The sequence below is a fragment of the Phyllostomus hastatus genome, unplaced genomic scaffold (genome assembly GCF_019186645.2).
Source record: "Phyllostomus hastatus isolate PE091 unplaced genomic scaffold, TTU_PhHast_1.1 phas_scaffold_755, whole genome shotgun sequence".
Lineage (NCBI taxonomy): Eukaryota > Metazoa > Chordata > Mammalia > Chiroptera > Phyllostomidae > Phyllostomus > Phyllostomus hastatus.
The window spans coordinates 7,820,609-7,847,316 of NW_025334039.1; the positions used below are offsets into that span (position 1 = coordinate 7,820,609).

The 26,708-nt window shown below is 40.6% G+C and overlaps 2 protein-coding genes across 6 annotated transcripts in view; both read right to left on the reverse strand.

The window, feature by feature from the left end:
* SLC17A8 (solute carrier family 17 member 8) overlaps window positions 1–5,463 on the reverse strand; it is a 40,401-nt gene extending 34,938 nt beyond the window's left edge. For both annotated transcript variants that reach the window (XM_045826562.1, XM_045826561.1), the window contains exon 1: window positions 5,363–5,463. In XM_045826562.1, coding sequence (XP_045682518.1) covers window positions 5,363–5,463 — 101 coding nt within the window. The remainder of the gene's footprint in view (window positions 1–5,362) is intronic.
* A 12,909-nt stretch (window positions 5,464–18,372) lies between these two features.
* The window catches only part of SCYL2 (SCY1 like pseudokinase 2), a 56,760-nt gene continuing 48,424 nt past the window's right edge, over window positions 18,373–26,708 (reverse strand). For all 4 annotated transcript variants that reach the window (XM_045826506.1, XM_045826502.1, XM_045826504.1 and 1 more), the window contains 5 exons: window positions 25,878–25,978; window positions 24,500–24,566; window positions 24,258–24,350; window positions 22,598–22,717; window positions 18,373–21,493 (listed from right to left, as the gene is read on the reverse strand). In XM_045826506.1, coding sequence (XP_045682462.1) covers window positions 20,846–21,493; window positions 22,598–22,717; window positions 24,258–24,350; window positions 24,500–24,566; window positions 25,878–25,978 — 1,029 coding nt within the window. In that variant the 3' untranslated portion in view covers window positions 18,373–20,845. The remainder of the gene's footprint in view (window positions 21,494–22,597; window positions 22,718–24,257; window positions 24,351–24,499; window positions 24,567–25,877; window positions 25,979–26,708) is intronic.

The window sequence follows — 26,708 nt, forward strand, 5'->3', positions numbered from 1 at the left end:
AAGAGGCACTAAACAGCCAATGAGAGAGGCTGACTTGGCTGGTTGATGTTCTCGAGCTGCTGTTCTCAGCCCCCCAGCTCTAGAGCAGCAGAACCGTGAGTAGCCACAGTGATGGAGACGGAGGCTGTGCTTGGGCTCCCACGCACCAGGACAGATCTGGCGACTGCAGCTGTCAGCACGAAAACTGGGCTGAGCCCCAGTTACCGCATGACCCCCGAGGAGACAAACCAGCCTTGTGGCCACAACTGTTTATATAAGACTCCTTTCATCCTGGAAAGGGTAGCAATTCATCCTCAGGGGGGTTGACATATATTCCACGTATGAGTTTGCCTTTTGAGCCTGCTAGTCTCGGCCAGCATCACTACCTGAGGGTTTACAGAATCCGGATTAGCAAACGTGGGTTTCTACACAGCATCACCGAAGACTAAGACACCCAATTTACGGCAAAGGAGGAACAGTAGGGGCATACGACAATGGGACCAGGTGGCCCTAGCACGTACCGTACCAGCCAGAGGCTGGCGGCCTGCCACAGCTGCAGGAGCGTCTCAGCGACGCAGGTGGGGCGTCAGGGAGGACTCCCTGTGAGGGCAGAGTGCTGTCCTTCCAGATGCAGCATGTTCCATAAACCGACAGTTTTGTATGGTGCTGTGTCCCCAACAGGCCCATGAGAATAGGGTCTTGGAAGCAAGGGGTGGAAGTACCATCACTTGCAGTAACCCGCTCGAGGAATATCTCATCTCCTCAACTCCTGGTCCTGTGAGTCTGGAAGCCCTGATCCCCGAGGAAGACTTCTTGCACTTTGGAATACCATGGAAACACCACTGAACACACAGCTATGACTGCTGCCCAGTCACCCTGCAGTCCTCATGCCAAGACCAGAAGCAAGGCTGGGGGTCACCAGAGTGGCAAGATAACTGATCCTGATCTTTGGGAGAGGTTAGCTCCACTGCTTCTGCACAGCAGCAGGGAGACCTATGTTTGGACCTCAGGTGACCCTGCAGGGCATCTCCTGACACTACCGTGTTTAGCTTAACTCAAACACAGCAACCACAGAGTGCTAAGGATACCCTAGCCAGGGGTTCAGACCCCTCGGGGAAGCTAACAGCAGTGAGGGGGATCGAGAACAGGTAGATGGAGGGACCGGTGGGAGCCGTAGGAGCTGGAATGCATCCCAACTCTTTTCTGGAAGGTTCCTTGGGAATTATCACCACAGAGTCTTGGAGAAGTTGTACCTAGATGGAGTGAACTTAATTTTGAGAAGCAAGTAGACCTGAGTGGTTCAACGAGTAGGCTGCCATAGACACTGCCATGCACTCCCTGGGTCCCTTTTCTCAGGCCAGCATGCTTCCAACGCTGCTGGAATCTCTCAGCTGCTCCCCTCGCCCCCTGCTAAGTGGCCTCCATTGTAAACCCCCGCCCCCGCTGGGGTTGCCCACACTCAGTGACTGACTGGTAGAGACAAACCAGGCTGGCCCCTTTGCTCAGTGCCCGTAATGCCCCAGAAGCTTCCCACTGTGGTCTGGCCCCTGTGCGTTGCGCAAGATCACATCTTGCTTGGTTTTCTCCTTCCCTCTCTTGCTTTACTCCTTTCCTCCCCATCTTTTCAGAAAGAGCTCCCTCTCCCCTCAATAAATCACACCCTAGGCTCATTCAAATCCCTGTCTCAGGCTCTGCTTTTAGAGAACCCTCCCTAAGAGAGAGGTGGAGTAAAACAAAGCAGCAAAGACAGAGAGGGAGTGGGTGGGAACAGGAGGGAAGGTGACCTTTATCTTTAAATAGGTTGGGCAGGAAAGTCCTCCCTGGGAAGGTGACCTCTGAGAAGAGGCTTGAGGAAAGTGAGGGGCTGAGCCAGCAGGCTATCTGGGAAAAACGCTGACACAGGCACAAGTCCGGGGAGTTCCGGTCAGAGCGTGGAGCGTGGCTGGAGTGGCACGAGCAGGAAAAGAATGCCAGAGATGCGTCGGTGAGATTCCTCACAGCCCTCCAGATCTGGTGGGGTCTCAAAGGCCATGGAAGACACTGAGTTTAGGCTTTAGACACTGAGTTTAGAGGCTTTAACTCTGAGTGAGACGGGAAACCGTGGGAGGTTTTGGGCAGGGAAGAGACAAGATCTGACTTTGCTTTAATAGAATCACCCTGGCTGCAAGGGTGGGAACCAGGTTGCCTGAGGCTGTGCAGGCCGAAAGTGCACCGTGCCTCGGTGCCTCGGCAGTGGAAGCCCAGGCTCACCTGTTCTCAGTCTGCTCACACAGCTGCCTTTGTCCCTGCAGCAGACAGTGTACAGAGTTTCAATACACAATCGCTGAGTGCTGAGGATGGGTACAACTCAGGGGCTGGTTCCATACCTTTAATGGAAAATGTAAATACTTGAAAGACCAGGTTCCCCCATCCCCAGTCTCCCTATGAGAAAAGCCCATACTTGCCTTAAGATCCAGAGATTCCCAGCTACATTGTAGCCCATATAACTCCCTAAACCTAAATGAGTGGTTAAATTTCAAGACAGCAGGTGACAAGAGCAAAGACACTTGATTAGAGAGGTAGCATAGTGTAATGACTGAGAAAGGTGGACAGAGAATGTTCTGAACCCGGCTCTGCTATTTACATGCTGTGTGACCTTTGGCAACTTACTTAACCTCTCTGTGCCTCAGCTTCCTCATTGGTAAAACTGTGATTGTAATCGGCCCCACCTATTAGGGTTGTTAAAATTAAACAAGTTTACAGTACCTGGAACATAATGTTTGTTATTATCATTTATTACACATAAGTAGAAGACACCTACATTGTCATTTAAGTTGGATAAATCTGTATGTCAATTTCTGAACATTCATTTCCAAAGTTATGTCATCTGTTCCAATAATGGGCGGTAAATGAGTGCATCATCTTTCTTCCTACACTTCTAAAACCTTATTGTACCTTTAGCTAATAAAATGGTTCAGCTGCTTCTTATCAATGACTGTTTTCAAGGAAGCTCCAAAAATGCCTGACTGTAATCAGCCTCAAGTGCCAACTTCAAACACTTCACACAGGAGTGTGTCTGCCACTCCTCTGACCGTGAGGAGCGCTCCGTGATTAAAGAACACCTCGAGGGTTCCACGCAGGTGATGATCACAGTCTCAAACACGAATAGACATCTATGATTTACCCTGTATGCTAAGACAGAAAGTCAGTATTCTTAACTTCCAAATGTGCTTGTCCTTGTCCCTTACAAAACAGAAAACAGTGCTTTGTGTTTGTCTGTTTTGTTTTTTTTTTTAATATTGGATTCTGTCAACTGGCTTAATGGGAAAAATCCACAAGGGAGGGAACGTGCATTGTTAGATGCCAGGCATGTGATGTGGAATTATCGTACAGACTTGCGGTTAACACCAAGCACGTGGCAGAGCTGGGGTCGCTGGAGGAGCCCTAATTATGGAGCTCTACTCAAGGAGCCTAGAGCAGAGGATCAGCTTAGATCGTGGTCAAGGGATGCCTTGTTTTCCTTCCTTGGCCAGTAATTTCCCTGCAGGGATCACTGAAAGGAGGGGCTGGAGTTCGGCTTTGTTAGCTAGAGTCAGTCTATGCCTGTGACAATGACGCTACCATCTAGCATGCATTTAGGGCGCTCTCTTTCTCAAGCCCAGTTAGCCCTTCGCCTATGGTTCCGTGACTCAACTCTGAGGCAAGTGGTCACAGAGTCCTAAACACAGAGCTCAGTTTTGGGTGGAGGTCGCACAACTTGGAAATCACCAATTTCGTTACATCCCTAAGTAAACCAACTGGTATATAAAAGGATCTTCAAGAGGATCGTCCAATCAAACAAAGCAAAGCCAGCTCTTAGGAGAAGTCTCCTATTGAGATTAAAAAAAAAAGCAATTAAATTTCAAAAAAGCAATTAAAGTTAATGTGGGAAAGGCAAACTCCTAAGTAGCACTCTTTGTCAAGTGTTTTAGAAAGGAAGACGCAGTTTGATGAGTGTAATGGTGGCAGTGGTCCAAAGTCCCGGTTTTTTTATGCCCGACTGTGTCAGAGTCCTTTGTCATCACCTGAATATGCCCGTGAAGCCACTGCACCTCCCTTCTGCACGCGTGATCGGAGGAACGGCACCATGATAAGGCGTTACCTGGGGAGAGCTCCACAGAAGGATGAACACTCTTAAAACAATAGGTTATGCTAATCGTGCCTCCGCTCCGCACGTCTTCCTGCTTTCACGGAACTAGGTCTTCATCTGGACATGAGAACTCAGGTCTGATCGAAACCGTTTTGCTTTCAATCCCTATATTAAAGAAGTGCCCAACCCAGTTTTCTGACTGTGGAAGCTCACCGAGAGTGACACAGTAAAAAAGCAAAACGGTTTCAATCAGACTCAAGTGCAGGAGCCCTGGTGTTATAAAACATGAGAAATGGAGTGAATCTCAGTGTGCCCAGAAACAGTCCTTTCAATGCTAACATTTTTAAATTTAAGAGATAACACAGAAAAGTTAAAAGAAGATGCCCGGTGACATTTTCGCTCATCATGATTAGAAATAATCATTTAAACACATAAAAATCCTAGCAAGGATGTTTGTCTCATTTATTTATATCAGAGAGAGTAAGGGAGTCATTTCACCTTACACACGAGGACCGCTTATTCACTCATCAATAAAACCCAGAAAGGCATTTACTATGTCTATTTAAAAAATCACAAATTAAAATGTCACATCAATTCATTTATGGCAAACTCTCCTTTCAATAATAATATATTTTAATTTTTTTTAATTGTATTTTTGTTTGGACAAAAACATTCAATTCAGTGATAGTGCTTAACATTTTCCCACTGTAATCCTGTAAGATTTTCTGTTTTAAAGAACACTAATTTTTCGTTACCTTCCTCAAACTATTGGTGTAACTACACTTCTCTTTGAAAACTGCACAATCAGGAACCACTGTATATAGTTTATACAACAAGCTAAACAATTGGCAAACATCTTATTTTCATTAATAGTAAAAAAAATGAAGTAATAAAGTCTTAAAAATTATTTCAGCTCAAAGCATAATCATATTTGCCACTCCTATAGGATTAACAAGGAATATTATTTTCCTGAGTCTTTTCTGATTCAATGCCAAACACACAATATATAATATCACCATGTCTAGCAAGTGCTAACCCTGCTGCATAAGCAGAATGCATGTCTTGGCATTTCCCTAATTCAACCCTATACTTTTGACGCACCCACTTCTCCCCAGGCATAGTCTGTTGGAGCTGCAAGGGGCTCCAGAAGCCATCTAATCTGACCCACCTTCTCCTTATTAAAATACGGCTTTAAAAACATTAAGCAAAATCTCTCAAGCATTGGCAGTAGGAAGCTACTCAGAAATAAACCTCAAGTTTGCATTCAAACTTTACCTTCGTAAAATCCCCAAGGAATCTCCCACGGCATTCTTCACTCCTTCCTTTCCAGGTTTCAGAATTTTCTCTCTGAAGGTATCAAATGCTTTAAACGGCATTTTCAATGGGGGACACACCTACAGCTGAGCCGCTAACAGCCAGTCTCAGAAACTGTCATCCTTTCACGTCTCCAGCGTGGGGACCACTTTGCTTTCCTTGATGAACACTTCGAAGTCAGTTTCCCTGCAGGTTAACTACTTAAAATCAAAAAGGAGATGAAACTCAGCCCAGATCTTTCAAGTTGAGACAACACCCTTCACCCCTCAAATAAAGAGGCTGAGGGAGGTCTGGCTGGGAATTCAGCCCCTTGCAAAGCTCCAAGCTCAGCAGCAGCTCGTGGTGCTGTCTCAGGCTGAGCACAGCCTCGCTCCTTCCTGGGCTGCAGCTGGAGCAGCTGAAGTGGGCTCCAACCCACAAGGTGCTCTGAGACCAGCGAGACCAGCGACAGCATGTGCGCCTATCTCCAGCCCCTCCTGCTGCTTCTGACCACATCCCCCTCCGGCCTCATTCAGCTTGGCTGTGATCACTGAGTGATCCTTTCCAAGGTGATGCTATAGTAACCAGCACAATACCTGCCCCTCCGCTGCTGGGACTTATTAATGGGCTCTCAGCCAGAGCAGGCACCCAGGATGGAGTGTATGAAACATTTACAAGTCCTCTGCGTTTCTGAGATCTGGCCCTGCTGACAGGCTCTCAGCCACTACATTATGACTCCGAGGCTCCTCGTGGGAGCCGTGAGCAGTTTCTCAGCCAAACGCTAGTGTGGATGTGGTCCTTGGAGAAATGCTTGTTCTGGAGGAGGCTAAGTGCAAAACACAGGCCACGGACATCTAGGGGGGCATTTATTTGCTCCTGATCAACAGGGCAGGATCTCGGCAGGTGTGATGCACAGGTGCCCCTGGGACCCTCTAATTGAAGATACCTGAGCTGGTCATGGACCTGCTTAGAACTCTTCACTGGTCCTCGTGGCCCTCAAGATAAATCCAAGTTCTTGATCATAGCACACAAAGCTCCCCATGGGGGACCCCCGGGCTTGACTGTCACTCTGCCCATCATACTGGCACTTCACTGAATTCGGCAGGCTCCCTACTGACCCTGGGGTTTGCTCAAGCGGTCCCCTCTGCCTGGGTAGCTCTCCTCACCCTTCATCAGGGTAACTTCAAGGGATTCTTAAGTCTCCCTGAGATATCACATCCTCCAGGAAGCCTCAGAGACAAAGTCAGGTGTTCGTTCCCCCATGCCTGCCAGCCACCTGTCCTCTGCCCCACAGGGTCTGGCACCTGGGGTTGGCCTGGGGTGAAATGCCACATGTTGCTCCCACATTAGTGGGCAGCAGGACGATGCCTCCGTAGGCGATGCTGCCATCTTGTCGTGTGCGTTATCAGTCATTTGCATATCTTTTTCGGATGAAATTTCTATTCAAATATTTTGCCCATTTTACATGTTTGTCTTATTACTGAAGTATATGAATATGTAGTCTCAATATAAATCCCTTATCAGATATGCCAATGTTTTTCTCAGTCTGCTGCTTAATTTCTTCATGCTATATTTTGAAATGCAAAAAAATTTCATTTTGATGAAGTCTAACTTATCTTTCTTTTTCCTTATATGGACTGTGCTTTCGTTCATATAGCTAAGAAATGGTTGCCTAACCCGAGGTCTTAAAGATTTTCTCCTATTTTTTTCTTCTAAAAGTTTTGCCTTCACTCTTACCCTTAAGTCGATGGTCCATTTTGCATTCATTTGTGTGAATAGTATGAGAAACATCTAACTTCACCTTTTTCCATGTGGATATCCAGTAATTTCAGCATGATTTGGTACAAAGACTATCCTTTCTCCAATGGAATGCCCGGGCACTTTTGTCAAAAATCAACTGAACATCAACACACAGATTATTTCTGGGGTCTCATTTCTAGTTCACTGACCTTCATGTCTATCCTTATGCCAGCGCCACAATGTCTGAACTGCAGCTTTACAGTAAGTTTTGAAATTGGAAAATGAAAGTCCTCCAACATGGTTCCTTTAATAAAATTACTTTGACCAGTCCGAGTCTTTTGCATTTTCATATAAATTTTAGGAGCAGCTTCTCCATTTCTACAAAAAGAAAATCTTGTCCAGCCCGTGCTTTTAAAAGGATACTTTCTTTGCCATCAACTTTGCTACCCACAAACCCTCAGGGCTGAGAATGCTATCACCCCGGAAATCCTACATCAAATCACTCCACTAGGTTTCCAAAAAGCTTGCTCATTCATTAGAAGCAAATGCAATCAAAATAGGATAAACATACTCTCTGGCAACAGAAAGCACCCACCGGTGGGGCTTCAAACGCGTTCCTTAATTCCCAGATACCCTTGGGTTACTAATCTTCTAGAGCAAATAATGGAAGCACTATTGGCCAAGGCCACCTGAATCTCTCTTAAGGGTCAATGACTGCTAAGAGCACCAACCATCCCTGCAGAATGTATTGCTTACAGAATACACCTGAATCGACAATAGTTTTTGGTGGTGATTTAGATGGCTGATGATAATAATAACTAACATTTATGGAGCCCTTTCTAGGTGCCAGACTTGAAGCACTTACCTCATTTAATCCCCACAACGCTCCTCAAGGTAGGAGGTTGGTATAAGGATAGTACTATCCTTATACCAACTATAGATAGGGAAACCAAGGCGCAGAGAGTTTAAGCAAACTTGCTCAAGTTCACACGGCTAGGAAACTAAGCAGAGAGGGGATATGGACCCAGGAAGTCTAGCATTAGAGCCTGCACTCTTAACCTCCACTCCAGGGCCGCTGATAGTAGAAACAATATAAAACCGGACTTTTCAGAACTGAGGCTCATTTTAATCATTTATTCACTCATATCTTTCTTTGAGGGCCTACTATGTGGCAGGCCCTTTGGAGGCGCTGGTGATAATGGTTACTGTGATATCCCCCATGAAGAAACCAACCAACCAGGAAACAAGCAGGTCCATCACAGTGAGTGCCACCCATGGGGTACAGGAGCACAGGCAAGGACCCCTGATTTAGGGGGTTAGGGGGGACCTCCTAGATGAGGGCAGGGTGGTGTAAGCTTTCAGGGATAAGAAAAAGTGAGGCAAACAGAAGGGAAAAATGTGAGAGCAGAGACTTGCATGACAGAACATGGCGCCTGGGAGAAGCTTGCACAATTTCTGAGAGGTGGCTGGTCTGCTAAGTGGAGAAAAACACAGTAGGGCAACGATCTTGAACATTATATAATTCGTTAAAACATGCTCCTATCTCAAAATATCAAATACAACAAAGGCAGAGGAAAGTAGGTGTGCAGCAATTCTCCCGGTAACTCAACGCTGGAATTGAAAAACTGCTAGTTAATCTCGCAGGACCCTGGAACTTGACTGTGTGGAGTGGCTACAGTTCACTTTATTTACTGGAGATACAGAGAACACTGGCCTGGCAAAGAGCGAGAGGAATGAAACGACCCAGCTCAGGATGTTCATGCATCTAATGCCCTGCCAGTCCCTGCCTGCCCAGACCCCGCTGCCCAACCGTGGGGTATCACGAAACACCTGCATCCTTATTGCAAATTGCTCTCTTTTAATTTACTCTGCTCCTCAGAGATAAAGACTTCTGACTATTTCAATGACTTAAAATCCACACCATGTAATACCAACACTGCTTCTGCCCAATGCCCCACAGGCAAGCCTGACCATTTGATGAGGAATCCAGTCTCCGAGAGTGAAAAAAGGGGAGCTCAGAGGCTGGTTATGAGCCAGGCCATTCCAATCTGCTACCTAGACCAAGAAAGAAAAAGCAAACAAACAAATCCCAAACCACTTGAAGATACAATATATTCAAGAAAATTAATCTAATCCAATCAAAGTGTTAGGTGGAAAATTTTAACCTGGTTTAGAGCCAATGCCCAAACTGGTTACCTTTTTTTTTTTTTTAAATAAACTTCATAAGGAGACAAGGTTCCTTCTCTCCTGGGTTCTGCACAGCTTTCCCCTTTCCACGGGTTTCCAAACAACGCCTTTCTTCACCCGACTCTGTACTCCTACCCTCCCCTGCCCCAGACCACACTGAGACCAGCACAGAAGTCTCTATTTTACCTAGGACTTCTCTCAAGCCTTTCAAATTTGAATATTGTTGGTAACTATCATTACTACTAATTGGAATCTATAGAAAACTTGTTTTTCATTGCACTTCTCCTGTATTTAATATTCATCTTTATTAATAGTCAAACCTGGACATGAAGCACTTTCAAATATTTCATTTGATTCTTACAACAACTATGTGAAACAAAACAAGCAGTTTTAATGACTCGATTTGTCCAAGGTAAGCTGTGGAGATCTCGGTCTAGATCCTTAAACCCATTTCCTGGGCTTGTGTGGTCGAGGTGCCTGGGACACTGGGATCCTAGGAGCCCACCATAGGCATGGGAGACTGCCTTAATGTAACTCAGGAAAGATGTACTCAGAATCCTTCCATCTTTCCCAATGTCATCGAGCATCTAACTAGGTGAGCTCGTGCTAGCTACTGTGAACATTTTAGAGATAAATACAACTGAGCTTGTTTTTACGATGACACAACTAATCTGCTTGCTTTTATTAAAAAGTTTCTCCAAAAAGTAGGGCAAACCAATAGTAAAATATGTATGGGGCCAGATGGGTACTTAAAATGGTGGGGGGGACCACTCTCTAAAGTACATGATTCTCTAACCACTATGCTGTACACCTGAAACTAATACAGAATAATACTGAATGTAAACTGTAATTGAAAAGGAGAGAGAGGTTAACATAACATTAGTTATGTTATGCATTAGCCTCAGGGTTGAGATTGCCACCATCTACCCAAGTCTGATAAGACACACCAATTCAAAAGAACTTATGTATCCTGATGTTCATACCAGCGTTATTTACAATAGCCAAATGCTGGGAACAGCCTAAATGCCCATCGGTAGATCAGTGGATTAAAAAACTGTGGTACATTTACACAATAAAATACTACACAGCAGGAAGAAAGAAGGAGCTCCTACCTTTTGTAACAGCATGGATGGAACTGGAGAGTATTAAGCTAAGTGAAATAAGCCAGGTGGTGAAAGACAAATAACATATGGTCCTACTTATAACAGGACTCTAATGAACAAAATAAACTAATGAGCAAAATAGAACTGGAGACATGGAAACATGGAACAAACTGACAGCTGCCAGGGGAGGGGGAGGGGGATAATGGTGGAAAGAAGGTGAAGGAACTAACCAAAGAACACGTGTGAATGACCCATGGACATGGACAACGGTGTGGGGATTGACTGTGGGGGTGAGGCGTGGGCTGGGTAGAGGAGGAAAAGGGGGAAAGCTGGGAGAACTGTAATAGAACAACAACAATAAAAATAATAAATAAAATAAAAGCACCTAACAGCTTTTTTAGAGAAATTACCTAAGCAATGCACTTTCAAACAAGATATCCTTTCTAAGGGGAGATGAATGGGAACCCTTACCCCATTCTACTGTAACTGCTTCCTTATCTGTCCTCCTGACTAAAGTTTCCTATCTCATTTCATTCTCATAAAATAGAATGAAAAGGCAGACATGACAGGTAGAATGACCAAACAGATATTTTCATCATTTCACATATCAGAAAGCTGAGGCTCAAACTCAAGAACTTGTCCAAAGTTACACAGCCTTTGGTGGAGCCAGGATTTAAACCATCCGATTCCCATGCTCACTTCATGATACCACACTGCTTCCAGTCCACAGTAAAGCACCGTTAGTCCCGTTACATTTCAGCTCACTCTGAGTTGGGTACTGGAATTTAATGTGGCTATGTTGCTAAATTACCTTAGGAACATAATTTTATACTATTTTTAAGAAATAAAACATCTCTGTAACACTTTATAACACATGGTCACATACATGGACACACTAGAAACATATATCAAGTTCCACTTCCAGTCTATCATTGTAACTGTCTAGATATTAGACGTCATTTTCCCCATTAATAAATTTAAAAGTCAAGTAATCAAAATACAAAAATATGGAATGTCTTTACACAGCATGGAATAATTTCTAAGTATTTTTATATTTTTCTTAGGATTTACTTAGTACCTGGATTCCTTATATTTCTGAATCACTTTTAACTTCATTTTTCATTGTTTCTTTGAGACTTATAACTACCTAGAGAACCGGGGTGGGCAAACTACTCCACTTTAGTCACAGTGTGATGGATGGACTTAGTTCTTCTGAGGTATTTCACAGAGCTGGACCAGAAATCATACCCTCATCTGCTGGCTGCCGCCCGTTGCCTCTAACACGTTATTTATCATTTCATCTCAGAGAATCCCACTCCCCATCACCCCCAACATAAGACATCCAAATATCCACTTTTTTTAGTCTGTCCCCTGGCTGTAAAAACAACAGAATTTATTTTCCTTTAACATATATTACTGTGTGGTCGCCGAGTACAGATTGGCTCACACTTGGTCCGAAGTCCCTATTTGTGAGTGACTGGGGAGATACGGGTTCATTTCACTCAGTGTCACTGCAGCATGGAAACACATTCCATTTTGCTTTACACACCAGGGACAGTGATTTGAAAAAATATGCATCATAATGCAACCCCCAAAATGTGGGAGGAAGTCAAGATCAGAGTATACTTTGGAGAATTTCTTACCACCTTTGCTTTTCTTGAAAGTGCAGGTGGAAGTTGGAGTGTCCATAGAGTTTCAATATACAGAGCGATAAACAGGGTTCGTATTTGGGCATGAAGAATTAAGATGGAACAAAACTACACATGTTGGGCAAGTATTTCTGGTGAGGCTTTATCCTCCTCATAGTTTAAATACCAGAAGCCACGTATTCTTATTAATCTGTCACAGCCTGTCAACATTCAAAAAATGTACCTGAAAAGGGGGTTGTGGGGGGTGTGGCTATAAATGGACCATTACTTAGGAAACAGTGACATCTTCTGGTAGTTTATACACTAAATACATTTATGCCAGGCATTCATTCCCCCACCACCACCCGGAATAAATTGATGTATTCTGCATACGTTTATTAAGCCTGTACATGTGGATTCTTAAATTTCTGAAATGTTCAGTGAAGCATAAATTATTAGCTACAAAATGATACAATCCTCACTCACTCTGCACCTGGCCTTGCTGTCGTCCCTGGCTTAATCTAATAGGAGGTGTTTTAAGCAGCTGACATTAATTCCACCTCTCCTGGTAATCAAGTCATTTGACCAGGCTTGCCTTAATTCAAGCACTGTCATACAACCCCAGAATTCAAAAGGACCTTGAGAGTCATCTGCTCTAATCCCCTCCCCAGGGTGTCCAGTTTAATTTGGGAAAATGTCATTCCTAAGCAATCGTTTGACAGCATCAAAAACTATTCTAAAAAGGCTCCTTGGCAAGGCCAAGTGCAGGCCCACGTCCTCTGAAGGAGCCCTCCCAACGCCCTGGTCCAGGTGGGGCGGCTGTCCTCTGCAGATCGGTCACAGCACGAACTGCACTGTCCTGCACTTGTCTGCTTACTCCGCTGCCTTTATAACCACGGTGCAGATTCTTTGAGGGTAAGGCCCACATCTCCATTACTATTTGTCCCAAGAATCTGACAGTGCCAAGCCTAAAACCTGTTCACTTTTTTCCTGAAAAATAAAGGTGTTCAAATCATGCTAGGTGAGATATCTAGCATGTTTTTTTTTCTAGCAGGTTTTATTTTAGACGTGTAGGTCCCTCATAAGGAAGGTGGGGATCTCTCCTCAGCACCCTCCACGTGCCAGGAGCCTTGCCAGGTGCCTCACAATTTTGACCTCGTTTCCTCCTAATGAGGTAAAGAGTGATCCTCATTGCATAGCTGGAAAAACTTAATTTGGTTGGTGAAAGCCAAGATTTAAACTCATTCACCCCATATATTTATTTCTACTCTACCTTATTCTAAATTGGGGCTTTCTGAGAACATGACATAAAACCTGGAAAAAGAAAGAAAGGAAATCAGAGTAAAGGAGATATCAGAATTTTAAAAATCAGATAAAGCCAAAGGGTAATTGCCGAACAAGGAATATTTTTAACCTCCTACATATTTGCAGCCCATAGCCTGCAATTCTGCCTGAACCGCCCAACTGTCAATATGTGATTTGTTACATTACTTGCAGATTTTTAAAAGGGCAAACTAGTTGCTTAAAAGCACATTCACTCCTGAACTGAACCCTGGAATTTCTCCTGTGGGTCCTAAAGAAGCTGTTGTATGTTAGAGTGAACCAGAGTCATTCCCGGCATGAACGCCGGTTTCGCAATCCAGTCCAAAGTTAAGTGTGGTAAAGGAACCCGATGCGTGACCCAAAGGTGGCAATCAGGCACAAAGGTCTCCCCTGTAGGCTTCATTTCAAGAGAAACAGCTGGATTACTCCATTTTTGGTTTCCTCCATAAACATTTCTCAAAAATGAGATTTTGAACATTGGGCAAGAAAGTTAAAGGTTGTTTTCCAACGAATACGTAGAGTACAGGCATTACTGCTGATTACGGGCAGGTCCCTGCCATCCTTGGAGATGGGCCAAGATGGTCCCCCCTCCTGAAGCTGGAGCAGTCCGATGAGCACACCGCCCCCACCAGAGGCCTTTCCATTGACTCACAAAAGTGATGTTAAGAGCACCTTCTGGTAGAGACAAGAGTTTCTTAAAAACAATTTTGGATCTCTACCAACACATGACAATTGTTAAAGCATCCCGGCCCACCTCCTTACAGTATAAATGTATCCCTTCCCCTATAGCATAAATGATATAATTTTCCCCTGAATTAAAAAAAAACCTTAAAAACAAAACCCAACTTTATCTGAGTCCAACGTCTAGGCACTTCTACCGTGCCCATGGAATACCCAACATCTGACATTCCCTTGATCACTGAGTGTAGGAAGACTGGAAAGCTTTTAAAGACAGACTTGGAAGAGAAGCATGAATGTTGATTATTATGTTTGAATTCCAGACATTAAAGTCTCGATCTCATTTACTTTTATATGAAAGTCAAACACTGGCTTTCCTAACAATCTAGGCCATTATGCAAAGGAATGTATCCAAAAAGTAGAAAAGGAAAAAAAGATAAAAATTGGAACGGCATCAAATAGGTATAATTAAAATAGCTAAACTGTATTTCCTTGACAGGCACATTTCAAAAGAACTCCTAAGAAAGGAAAGTTTTTAACATAGGCTAGGTATATACATGTAACTCCATATGGCCTTTGCTAGCAGCTTAAGTACAGCCTTAATTTAAGAGCTTAGAGATTTCCAGCCAAGATGGAGGTGAAGATAGACACACTGTGCCTCCTCACACAACCAAAAAAAGGACAAAAATATTAAAAACAAAAAAACCACCAAAACTGCCAGGAAATTGAACTGTATGCGAATCTGACAACCAAGGAGTTAAAGAAACATTCATCCAGACTGGTAGGAGGGGTGGAGATGGGCAGCCAGGGTGGAGAGGACTCACAGCAAGGTGGCGGCTGGAAGACTGGGGTAGGTGAGACAGTGTCTGGTAAAGAGGGTGGTCTCACATTTGCACACAAATAAACTGGAAAGAACAACTGGGGAGCAAGACAGACTGTGCAACCCAGGGTTCCAGTGCAGGGAAATAAAGCCTCAAAACTTCTGACTATAAAAACCTGTGGTGGTTGCGGTGGCAGGAGGAATTCCCAGCCTCACAGGAGAGTTCACTGGAGAGACCCACAGGGTCCCAGAACATATACAAATGCACCCATGAGGAATCAGAACCAGAAGGGCCCACTTTGCTGGTGGGTGGCTGGGGAAGTGATTAAAAGCTGGCTGAGAGCCAAGCAAGTAGCACTGTTCCCTCTCAGATCCCCTCCCCCAAATACAGCATTAAGGTGGGTTACCCTAGCCTGGCGAATACCTAGGGCTTAGCCCCTTACTATGTAACAAGCACGCCAAGGCAAAAAAAAATTGCCCAAATGAAAGAACAGATCAAAACTCAAAAAATACAACTAAGCAATGAAGAGACAGTTAACCTAACAGATGCAGTTCAAAACAATAGTAGTCAGGAGGCTCACAGAAATGGTTGAGTATGGTCACAAAATAGAGGAAGAAGTGAAGGCTATGCAAAATGAAATAAAGGAAAATGTACAGGGAACCAACAGTGACAGGAAGGAAACTGGGACTCAAATCAATGATTTGGAACAGAAGGAAGAAATCAACATTCAACCAGAACAGAAGGAAGAAACAAGAATTCAAAAAGTGAGCAGAGGGCTTAGGAACCTCCAGGACAACTTTAAACGTTCCAACATCCAAATTATAGGGGTGTCAGAAGGAGAAGAGGAAGAGCAAGAAATTGAAAACTTATTTGAAAACATAATGGAGAACTTCCTTAATGTGGCAAAGGAAATAGACTTCCAGGAAGTCCTGAAAGCTCAGAGAATCCCAAAGAAGTTGGACCCAAGGAAGCCTACACCAAGGCACATCATAATTACATTACCCAAGATTAAAGATAAGGAGAGAATCTTAAAAGTAGCAAGAGAAAAGGAGAGTTATCTACAAAGGAGTTCCCATAAGGCTATCAGCTGATTTCTCAGAAGAAACCTTACAGGCAAGCAAGGGCTGAAAAGAAGTAATCAAAGTCATGAAAGGCAAGGACCTACATCCAAGATGACTCTATCCAGCAAAGCTATCATTTAGAATGGAAGGGCAGATAAAGTGCTTCCCAGACAAGGTAAAGCTAAAGGAGTTCATCATCACCAAGCTGTTATATGAAATGTTAAAGAGACTTACCTAAGAAAAAGATGATCAGAAATAGATGAACAGTAAAATGACAACTTACAACTATCAACAACTGAACCTAAAAACAAAAACAAACAAAGCAAACAACCAGAACAGGCACAGAATCACAGAAATGGAGATTCCATGGAGGGTTATCAGTGGGAAGGAAGAGGGAGGAGAATGGGGGGAAATGTACGGGGAATAAAAAGCATAAATGGTAGGTAGAAAATAGACAGGGAGAGGTTAAGAATAGTATAGGAAATGGAGAAGCCAAAGGACTTATGTGTATGACCCATGGACATGAACTAAAGGTGGGAGAATGCTGGGGGTAAGGGATGCAGGGCAGAGGGGAATAAAGAGGAGGAAAAAAAATGGGACAACTGTAATAGCATAATCAATAAAATATATTAAAAAAGAAAAAAGAAAATAGCTTAGTAGATTCAGGAGTATATCAGAGAGTAAGGTCAGGAGATAGAAACCACGCCCGATATTTAAATAGGAATATTTTAATAATTGTTAATAAGAAAGTGATTATTTAAAAGGATAAAAAAGGACTCTGAGGAGTGCAGAAGTAACAGCTGCAAAAAAGCAGCTACCATCTCTGAAAGTAAAAAAAAAAAAAAAAAAAGGAAGGAACTGGAAACTAGGAGAGGCTTTCTTCCTCCCCCAGGCTGAGCGCCCAACTTCACTGGAGAGGGTGTGGTGTCCACAGAACCCCTTGTCAGAGGGAACAGGCCCCGGAGTGGGAAGACAGCTGCCTGAGGAAATGGCCAAGGGGCCGTAGAAGCAGCTCAGGGGAGCTGCTCCAAAGTGGCTGCAGGGCTGGCAGCGTGGCCTGAGGCACGGTAAGCGGGAGCTCCTCCCCTAGAACCCCTGGACTCCTACAAAAGGAAATGGAGAACCAAAACCCAGAGTGAAGTGTCTTCCAGCTGCTACTGCTTTACACTGCTACCTCAGGGTCCTCCATCTATGACGCCTGCCACTTGGTCAAGCGGGTGAAGCAGACAAATTTAGAGTCCCACTCCAGTGTTACAAAGCAGGTCCGAGAGGGATGAATTTGGAGCCGGGAAACAGTAAGATTGTAATTGCCACAGTTCAGTCTTTTGGCCACTCAGTTTCCACACATACCTACACTACCTAATACAGTAGCTGCCAGTCACACTGGCTACTGAGCATCTAAAATTGTGGCTAGCTGGAATTGAGATGCAAAATAAATATTAGATCTCAAAGGCCAGGTATACAAAATAATGCAAACTATCTCATTAAATGTTGTATCAATTATATGTTAAAATGATATTTTGGCTCTATTCCATTAAATAAAATATACTGTTAGAATTAATTTTGCCTGCTTTTAAAAAAAAAAATGTGGTTACTAGGAAATTTAAAATCACACCCATGGCTTGCATCCCAGGTAGTTAAATCCTCTGAGTAGCTGGAGCAACTTGGCTGCTTTGGACAACGTTTCCAGTAGCCAACAAACTCCATGTTGGTGAAATGGCTTTTTGCACTGCACCTCCTGCTCCTAGAGGTCATATGCTTTAGTTCCGCTCCACGCTGCAAGCACTGCTGACCCGGCTCCCCCAGCCCGCTGCACCCACAAATCAGAGCAGCAGCCCACAGGCTCTGACTAAGCTTTTGTTCTGTCATCTCCCTCTGCCTCAATTTTTCCAACCTAAATGTATTTATGGTAATCAGTAAGCACTGAACACACATTTGCTACGTAAAACAGCTTCTACCAATGCTATTCCAGAAGAATTCAATACAATAAAGCACAGAAAGGATGCAACATGGTAGAGAGAATGGGACTGCAGATTAGAAAACAGTCTAGTTTCTCTTCCCGGCTCTGACCAACTCAGAAAAGGCCGTGTAAATCCCTGGCCCTCTGTTTCTATGTCTGCTTGGACAAACATAGGGCTGAATTATTTCACTTTTATTCAAACTACAACATGAAATCCCTTTAGAGGTTGTAACCAGTTTTTTTTTAATAAATAGTATAGAATAAAAAATTCAAGACGTTTTCTGAAACTTTTGTTTCCAGTATATATTTTACATACTGGTTTGCATTATAAGATACATTCTTAGTGAATGTCACAGTTACATTTTGAAAGCCACTGACATAATCTTTTAAATTCCTATACAGTGGTTTGAATTCTTATCATTTGTTTTGCTCTAAAATTCTCTCAAGACCAGTCAATCACGAAGCATGAAATCACAACTTAATATGGAATGTTTTATCAAAGCTAAAATTTATTTGGTGCATACTCTGTGCTTGCTGTCAGGTACTTTCACATATACTTTTCCTTTAATATGTAAAAGCAAGCATGTGAGGTATTTTACAGGTTAAAAAAATAAACATAACAAAAAACTACTTCCTTAACTTGTTCAGATGAAAAGAAGGGTCATAGCATTCCAAATAAAAAGCAAACCAAGTACACAGTCAATTTCCCTTTCCTTTTACACATCCTCTACGTATATCACACACTTGAGTATTAGAAGAGCCAATTCAGATAAAAGGGGACCTTTCCTGTAATTTTTGTCTGCAGGTACTTTCAACCTACCAATGTTCTACTCTAAGCATAAGGAACTTAAATGCTGTCAATATCTAAAATAACTGCTAAGGTGATCTAGTACTTTGAAAATTCTGTTCACATAGAAATACAAGCCTAAAAATAGAACTATTTTTCAGAGGCAATTTCTCAACAGAAAAAGGCAACGGTAACAGTTCAATTGTTGAAAATTATTTAAATAATATACCTTTGAGGAAATAAAGTGTAGGGAAAAATTCTCTAAAAATGTAGCACCATACCTCAATCAATGAGCAAATTTCAAGATACGAAAATTACCTAAGAATTATATACCATATTTTTTCAAATAACCTATTTTTATACTTAGAAGTTCAAAGTATATGTATTACATGAAGCTTTCCCTCTAACTAGAATTCAACATACTGACATCAAAGTATTTTACAAAATAAAAAGCCACTTCCTAATAAGCAGTGACCACTGAATTGTTACAAAGAAAAACTCTTTAACATGAAACCATTTTATTCCATGTAAACTTTTCTCACAGAAATCTTATTGTGTTACAAACAAGACATAATCTGGTCAAGGTGTGAATGTGTTTGTCGAAACACTTGATCTTCCCAGTGCTTTTCATTTCTTGGCTACTTCCTTCAGCAATCCTGCGAGTCCTTTCTCTAGAACCACAGAACTAAGTACACAGCTTGTAAAGAAACCAGATGTAAAGCTGACTTCGTATTTTTTAAAGTACGGCCTTACTGAATGCTGCCAGCAAAATTAGCATCAAATTACACTTTATAATCAAGTTCTGTGTGGTCAATGAGAAATTTACTGTACGTATACACATATATTTCAATGAATAGACAGTATCAGCACACTAAACTGCATATGGTTTATTTCAAATAATTGCTGGTTTCAGGTATTTAAAAAACCACAAATTCTATGGCAGCAACTATAATACATATATATTTCTCTGAAAGATCATTTTAAAGTTACCATATAATGATGGAATATAATTTAACAAAATACAAATCACATTTATAGCATAAGGCTCCATTTGTGATTGAATGAAGTATCAGCAAATCAAAGAAAAATATTACTAGAAAAGAAGTAAACTTCAGTTGTGAGGTCAGACTTTATCACGGTAAGCTCAAAAGTGATCTCTTGGTAGCCAGAAGATACAACCGCTCATTTTTATAGAAGTCAAGTTTATTACATTTGAAACAATACAGCAGAAATCCCAAAACTTTACTCACTAAATATAGTTTAATTCTTACAAATCTCCTTTTGAAAATGCAATTCATGTGTATTGTAACCTCAGAATTGTGAGTTCAGACGCAAGATGAAGGCAGCAGTCAGGGAAATCACATCAGAGGGCTTTGTCACATATCTGTACAAACCAGTACATGCCTCTTTTGTCTGTGATACCATAGGAAAGAGTGATTCTAAGTATATCCAAGTAAATGCAAAAAAAAAAAAAAAAAAAATTACTACTTGAGGCAGACCATGCTAAAATATAATTTACAATGATTAATTTGCATTTAAGATGGTTAATAACGCCTTTAGTTTGAACCAATGAAATCGACATTATGTTAAATTTTGCTCAGTCTTTTCTACTAAACGTCAGTTCATCTGAGAAGATTGGAAAAAGCAAGTAACCTGATCCCTTTCTTGTTTTGCTTATTATTTTCTCACTCAGTCATACTAAATGCAAACAAATCAATACAGCATCAAGATTTTTCACACATTAAAATGAAGACTAATGACTTCTGAAGGCAGACTGTGTACCATGTAGTATTTAATAGATAAAAACTGCAATTACCATCAACTAGATTTTTTAAAATAATACCAGGTTTTCAAGCAAAATAAACATTTGATTTAAAAATTCCGCTATTCAAGATACTCGAGCATCTTTTTTTTTCTCTTTGAGATAGATACAGGTTGGGTCTTTTAAAAACTTGAATATGGTAAGAGAAAAAAAAATTCTCAATGCTTTAAAAATGCTTTCTACTCTTACAGAAGTCCATACAACCACTATGCTGGCATGGAAACAGGTGTTTTCTGTCTTAGAGCCACTCATTTTCCCACAGAAGTAGTTCCTCCAAGCAACCTATATAAAGATGTAGATCAGTTCACCCATGATTAAAACTGAAGCAATCCTTCAAAATTAGAGGCAATACACCTCACCCAAAAAGATCCTTTAAATCATTGCTAGCTGAGCTGCTATTGGTCATAGTAGTTGGTGGCTGTGCAAAGTTCTGTGGGCTAAAGAAAGGGTTAGCCTGCACCCCAAAGGCAGATTGTCCCATCATGTTCATCTGTGTTCCCATTACTGAACTGCCCACACCTGGAGACCCTTGAGGAGGTGCAAACTGATTAAGCCACTGACTTGGTTTCTGTTGTGATAACTGGTTCATGCTAACTTTGGGTTTCTGAGGGCCAAAGAGATCATTAAGGGCAGACATATCTGTGGGTCTTTGTTGAGTCTGCTTTCCACCAGCAGGAGCGACCCCCACAGCACTGAAGTTTGGCAAAGCAGAAGGTGTTCCCAGTGGCATCGTGGTCACTCCAGGTGTGCTTGGACTACTGAAGAAGTTCTGGTTTGTATTAACGGGCATGCTGAATCCTGAAGTCTGAAAGCCCATGTTAGCATTTAGGCCATTTGTCAAATTTCTCTTTGTATTATCGATCGGTGTGGAAAACATCATGCCAAGGCCCATGGGAGGAACGGAGGTGAAGGTACTCGAAGCAGAACTTTTAGGGATACTAACAGACAGGCTGGTCAAAGATGACACGTTATTATCCATCAGTGTGTCTGTCAAATCCTTAGTCTGAGAGGGGAGAAAAGGGGAGAAATTGGGACAACTGTAACAGCATAATCAATAAAATATACTTAAAAAAATCCTTAGTTTGAAAAACATGAGGGAATTACTTCATCTCCAAGAATTCCAAATTACTTTATAATGAATAAATGCTTGATAGACTATAACAGACAAGTGAAAATTAAGCTCAACAGTCTACACCAAGTTCGCAAACCAAGGCCCGGAGGCCAAATCCAACCTGCCAGTATGTATTTCTGTAGGTTTTTTACAAATGAACATTTGTAAACAATTTGCTGCTAGGGAACACTAATTTTGAACTCAAATGAAATATTATATCACCTACCTTTCTTAAAATAGAACTGTATTCTTCTCATTAGTAAATTCCCATTACAAAAAAGGATACTTTATCATTTTTATATTTTTAACTCTATCAAAATTTCGTGAAAAATTTTCTCTATTATTATGTTAAGTAACTACAAAATATTCTGGATTTTGCCTCTTGGCGCAAAAAAAATTTCTATTAAGAAGAGATAACAAAATAAAATTTCAAGAAAGCTTTGAAGAAGAAGTTATTTCTGAAACCAGTAAGAATGTAAATTCTCTACAAGCAGGGACATGAATCATCGCCACAGTAACAGCACCTATAACACTGCCTAGAACACAGTAGGAGGTAAATACTGGTCAGGCCATAGAAAAAATATTCCTAATCAAGTTACAAACTCAACTATAATTAAAAAGCCAAAATTTGAAAATTGCTTTTGTTTAAAAATACATAAATGCATGAATACTATATTCCTGATCATTTCAAAGTGATTAGTATTGAATTAGTACCATAGCACCTAATATTAAAAAACGACAACAACAAAAAAAACTGTCTTGTTCATCTAGCTTCCTCCATACTGGCAATAAGCATTATCTTGAAACATATACACCACACAGGCTATTGAGGAGTTGCTGGAAAACCCTTTCTGCCCACAGTTTTTAGAAACTGTAAAGTATTCTTGAAATACAAAGTCTGTAAAAGGGTTATACAAACCCCGAAAGCAGATTAAGTTCTTTACTACCTTACTCCTTAAGAATGGTATGCTTAAAAAAAAAGAAACGAACTCTGACCTGTTTGACTGGAGCGATAGGTGTGTGCACTTGGGGTTTCAGAGGCTGCTGGCTTTTCAACTTCTGTGCTTGCTCCTGTTCTTTTGCTAATTTTTGTTTTTCTTCAAGTGTAAGTGATGCCTTAAAAAAATGAAAATAAACATTGAACTGGCAACATCATAATTCCATTTGAAAAACAGCAAATTTCTTATTTTGTAAAGTATGTCTTGGTATGTTTGACAATACCTGTATTGGTGATTGCAACAGGTAAGTTATGTTTCAAATTAACTTTAAACAAACTGCAGAGAATGATTAACTTTAGGTAGAAACTCACAAAATTTGTGCTAAAATATTTCCAATATGAAAATAATTATTTTAAAACCATTCATTAGAAGCATATTTTTTCAGAAAATGAGAATATGATTAGGTGATTTTATTTTATAAAATTGGGAGACTCTTATTCAACTCTAGTCTAGGAGAAGTAACTCCCCAAAACTTGGAATTTACTTATAAAAAGTTGTATATTTATTCTTACATGTTTAAACTTCAGTCACCTTCAAAGTACTCTCCATCTGATGCAGTAACACCTATCTAGACATTTTTCCACTGCTCAAAACAGTTTGAACTTTTCAATTTTGATGCCTCTTAGTGCTTCTGCTGTTTTTAGTTTCACTTCTTCCACATTGGCAAAATGTTTCCCTTTGAGGACTTTTTTCATACAGGGAAATAAAAAAAGTTCTCTTGGGACAGTATCAGATAAATATGAAGGATAGGGTATGGGGGTTAAGCCATTTTTGGTCAAAAACTGCTGACCACTCAGCAAAGTGTAGGCAGGTATGCTCGTAAATCCCTCATCATGAAATGGGCAAACACACTGGAAGTTTTTTCAAAAAAATTTCACCAAAGCTGAATGCAGCCTCTCACAACACCACCAGTTGGTACACTGATACAGATGGCTTCCTAGAACACGCACCTAGTGGGGGAAGCCTGTACTACAACGGGCCCACTCTCCAGAAAATAACTTGGGTTCTTTTGGGTCCCTCCTATCTCAGTCCAAAATTATTTTAGGGACTCATCAAAAGGCCAGGGAAGAAATAAATAGATTCTTTCACAATGGTTGCATCAAATTTGGTGTTTGTCTTTTTCTTTTATCAACTTTGCTAAACTGTAAACTCACAGAGTGTTCTCTTATAGTTTTGTAAACCACAATGTCTGGTAGCTCCACGGCTTTACCCACACAGGTACTCTTATTTGCTGAATGAAGAGAAGAAAACTGCTCTCAGCAGCGACTCAAAATTGAAGGATTTTTTTATACTGGATGCTAACCAATATTTCAATGGGAAAGTATAATTTTATTGTTTATTATTATTTGAAATCGGAAGCAGAAAAGAGGCACAGAAGTTACCAAGGGCTGTGACTGGCAAAGCACAGCAGAACAAACAGAGGAGTCAGGCAATCTAGAAATGTTACCATGTGGGATGCTGAGTAGAAAGCAACTAAAAATCTTAAGTATGTTTATTCTCAACATGGGCCAGCTCGTGATCCAGTGGTAACTTTTAAATTTCATAAAACTAACTAAAGAATATTTCTTAAGATGCTAAACACTATTTCCCAACAAAAATCTGTTTAGAGGAAGTCCTATTATACATACAATACAAAGAACTGCAGTGAAGAAACGTACTCTTTTATGTTTATTCTGTAACACGTCCTCTTTATGCTCTGCATCACCACTGGTCAGGAGGTCTGCTCCAATACTGTTAAAGACTTTGTCAATCTGATGAAACAGAGAAAAGTCAACTGCTTAAAGGCCATCAAAGAAATTTGTCATTTTACTTCTTGAAGAGCAAAACCTTCCCCTCAGCCAATGAAGCACAATGTCAAACGCTTTTTGCAAAAACTTAAATAATCTAAATGTCTTCTTACCTGAGACCCAACATTTGTAACTTTTGTCTCCTCAGAAGTATTCATTTGATTTCCTATATCCAAAGATCTGCAGGAAAATTAAGAATTATGACAGAACAATAAAAAGAAATGCATATTTTAAAAATACTCATACTAAAAATAGTTCATCCACATTTATTAGAACCTAAACAAACTGAACTTCATTCTTCATTCTATAAATCTTTTTCAGTGTTTACTAGTAGTAATGTCTGCCCTCTAAATTAACATTAGTATACAAATCTTTTTTTTTAAAACTCAACATTTGAGATTTACTGGAAAATTTACTCAGGATGTCATAAACCAGGCAAGCAAGGTTTGTACCATCAGTTTATACACTGAAAAAGAAGATATAATATGGGAAAAAGTTGAGAATCTGTGGACTCTTAACAATAAATGCTACAGCCACTGTGACATGGACCCAATCCATGCCTTGCAAAAAACACAGGATTTAGGTTGGAAGAAGGAAAAGAGAAGGTTCATTTATACCTCAAGTACAGATACTAGACATTAAAAATTTGTTATACATTTTTAAAAATTATTTTTCAAGGTTTCTATGTTTATATAGTCAACCCACCAAACATAAATATCAATATATACATCACAGAATACTTAGAACATACAAAAGCTATTCCGCATCATTCTGCAATACATCCTGTGTGATTTACTTCCATAAGCCTTCACCTTGCATCGGAGTAGAAGCCTAAAAGTTTCTTTTTGGTAACCTTGCTATGGTTCATATGAATTTTACTGATTTTCAGGTGTCTTTTGGCTTAGGGGTGTACTTTAACAGGTATCCTAAAACCATATGCATCCCCCCCTCAGCACTGGGGCAAAGAATATAGCAAAGATTTTATTTTAATAAACTGGCATTCTCCATGAATAATTTTCACTTTTTCTTTCTTTGTATACAAAATGAATGTTCCATAAATGTTTCTGGCGTTAGAGAAAAGAGAAAGGGAGAAATCAAAACACCAGGGTTTTACAGATTTGAATGCTAAGAAACTTTACTTAGGTACTTAAGGTACTTATTAAGTACCTTACTAAGGTACTGGTGCTCTTAATAACCAGTACCCTGAGTTTACAATGCCAGTGGCTAATGCTAACAAGAGATTTTCTCAGAAACAGAATTTTCTCTATACAGGGAAATGCTAAGCTTATGTCATGTTATACTTTTGTACTCAGAAATTACATTAAGATTTTCAGCAATGGTCTATTTTAGCTCAGTTCAATTTAATATGCTGAAAATTTTTTGTCAACATGAAAGCCATCAATTTTTCTAGTCCATATTCTAGAAAATTAATAATGAGATAATTTTAATCTTATGCCTAGGCCACAGGCAATTCACATGCAGCCTACTTACTTCTGCTGTTCTTGCATTATATGAAGTTGCTCCAGTTTAGTCTTATGTTCAGACTCCAGTCTATTAAGCATCTCTTTAATGACGGAAATGAAAGAATTGAACTGGTGTAACAAGAAATAGATACGGTTATAATGTTTCAAGTTAGCAACAAATGTTAACTAACAAGATAATTCAGCAAGTAAATCATAGTATTCCCCATTTTTACTTAAATATGACCCATTCATACTATTGATGTCACAAAAAAAGTATATTTAAACTCAGAGTATCACAGCAAACTTTTACAATATCTTAGTATGGTGGTGATATAACTGATGACCTTTTAAGTTCCAGAAAACATGTCTTCATTAATTTTATATCCTGATTATCTAACAGCTATTATTCAGGAGTACTATATAAATTCATCCCCAGCAGTTATTACATATTGGTTTTCCTAGAATAATCCAAAATTGACCATCTAAATTTGTGCACATCCAGAAACAATATGCTTAATAATGGACAAAAAATTACCATGTATTCAGATTGTTATAAAAATGTTCAGCCAAAATAAAACTTGTTTTTCTGAAAAGTCAGAAATACTACATGTACCTAGTCTAACAATTAAACTTCATAAAGTAAATCTAACACTATGTCTTAATGTAGTGGTTAAACTTAAATAATTTGTATAGTGCCCTTCAGGATCATCAGAAATAATTTATTTGAATAATACCATCTATTACAGAAAAAAATCTAGAACTGCTTTCCTCCTCTCCCCAAATCTCATAACCACACCTTTGGGCTGGGTGCTTATACACACACTATTTCCTTAACCTCACAAGTCTTCAAAGTTGGTTT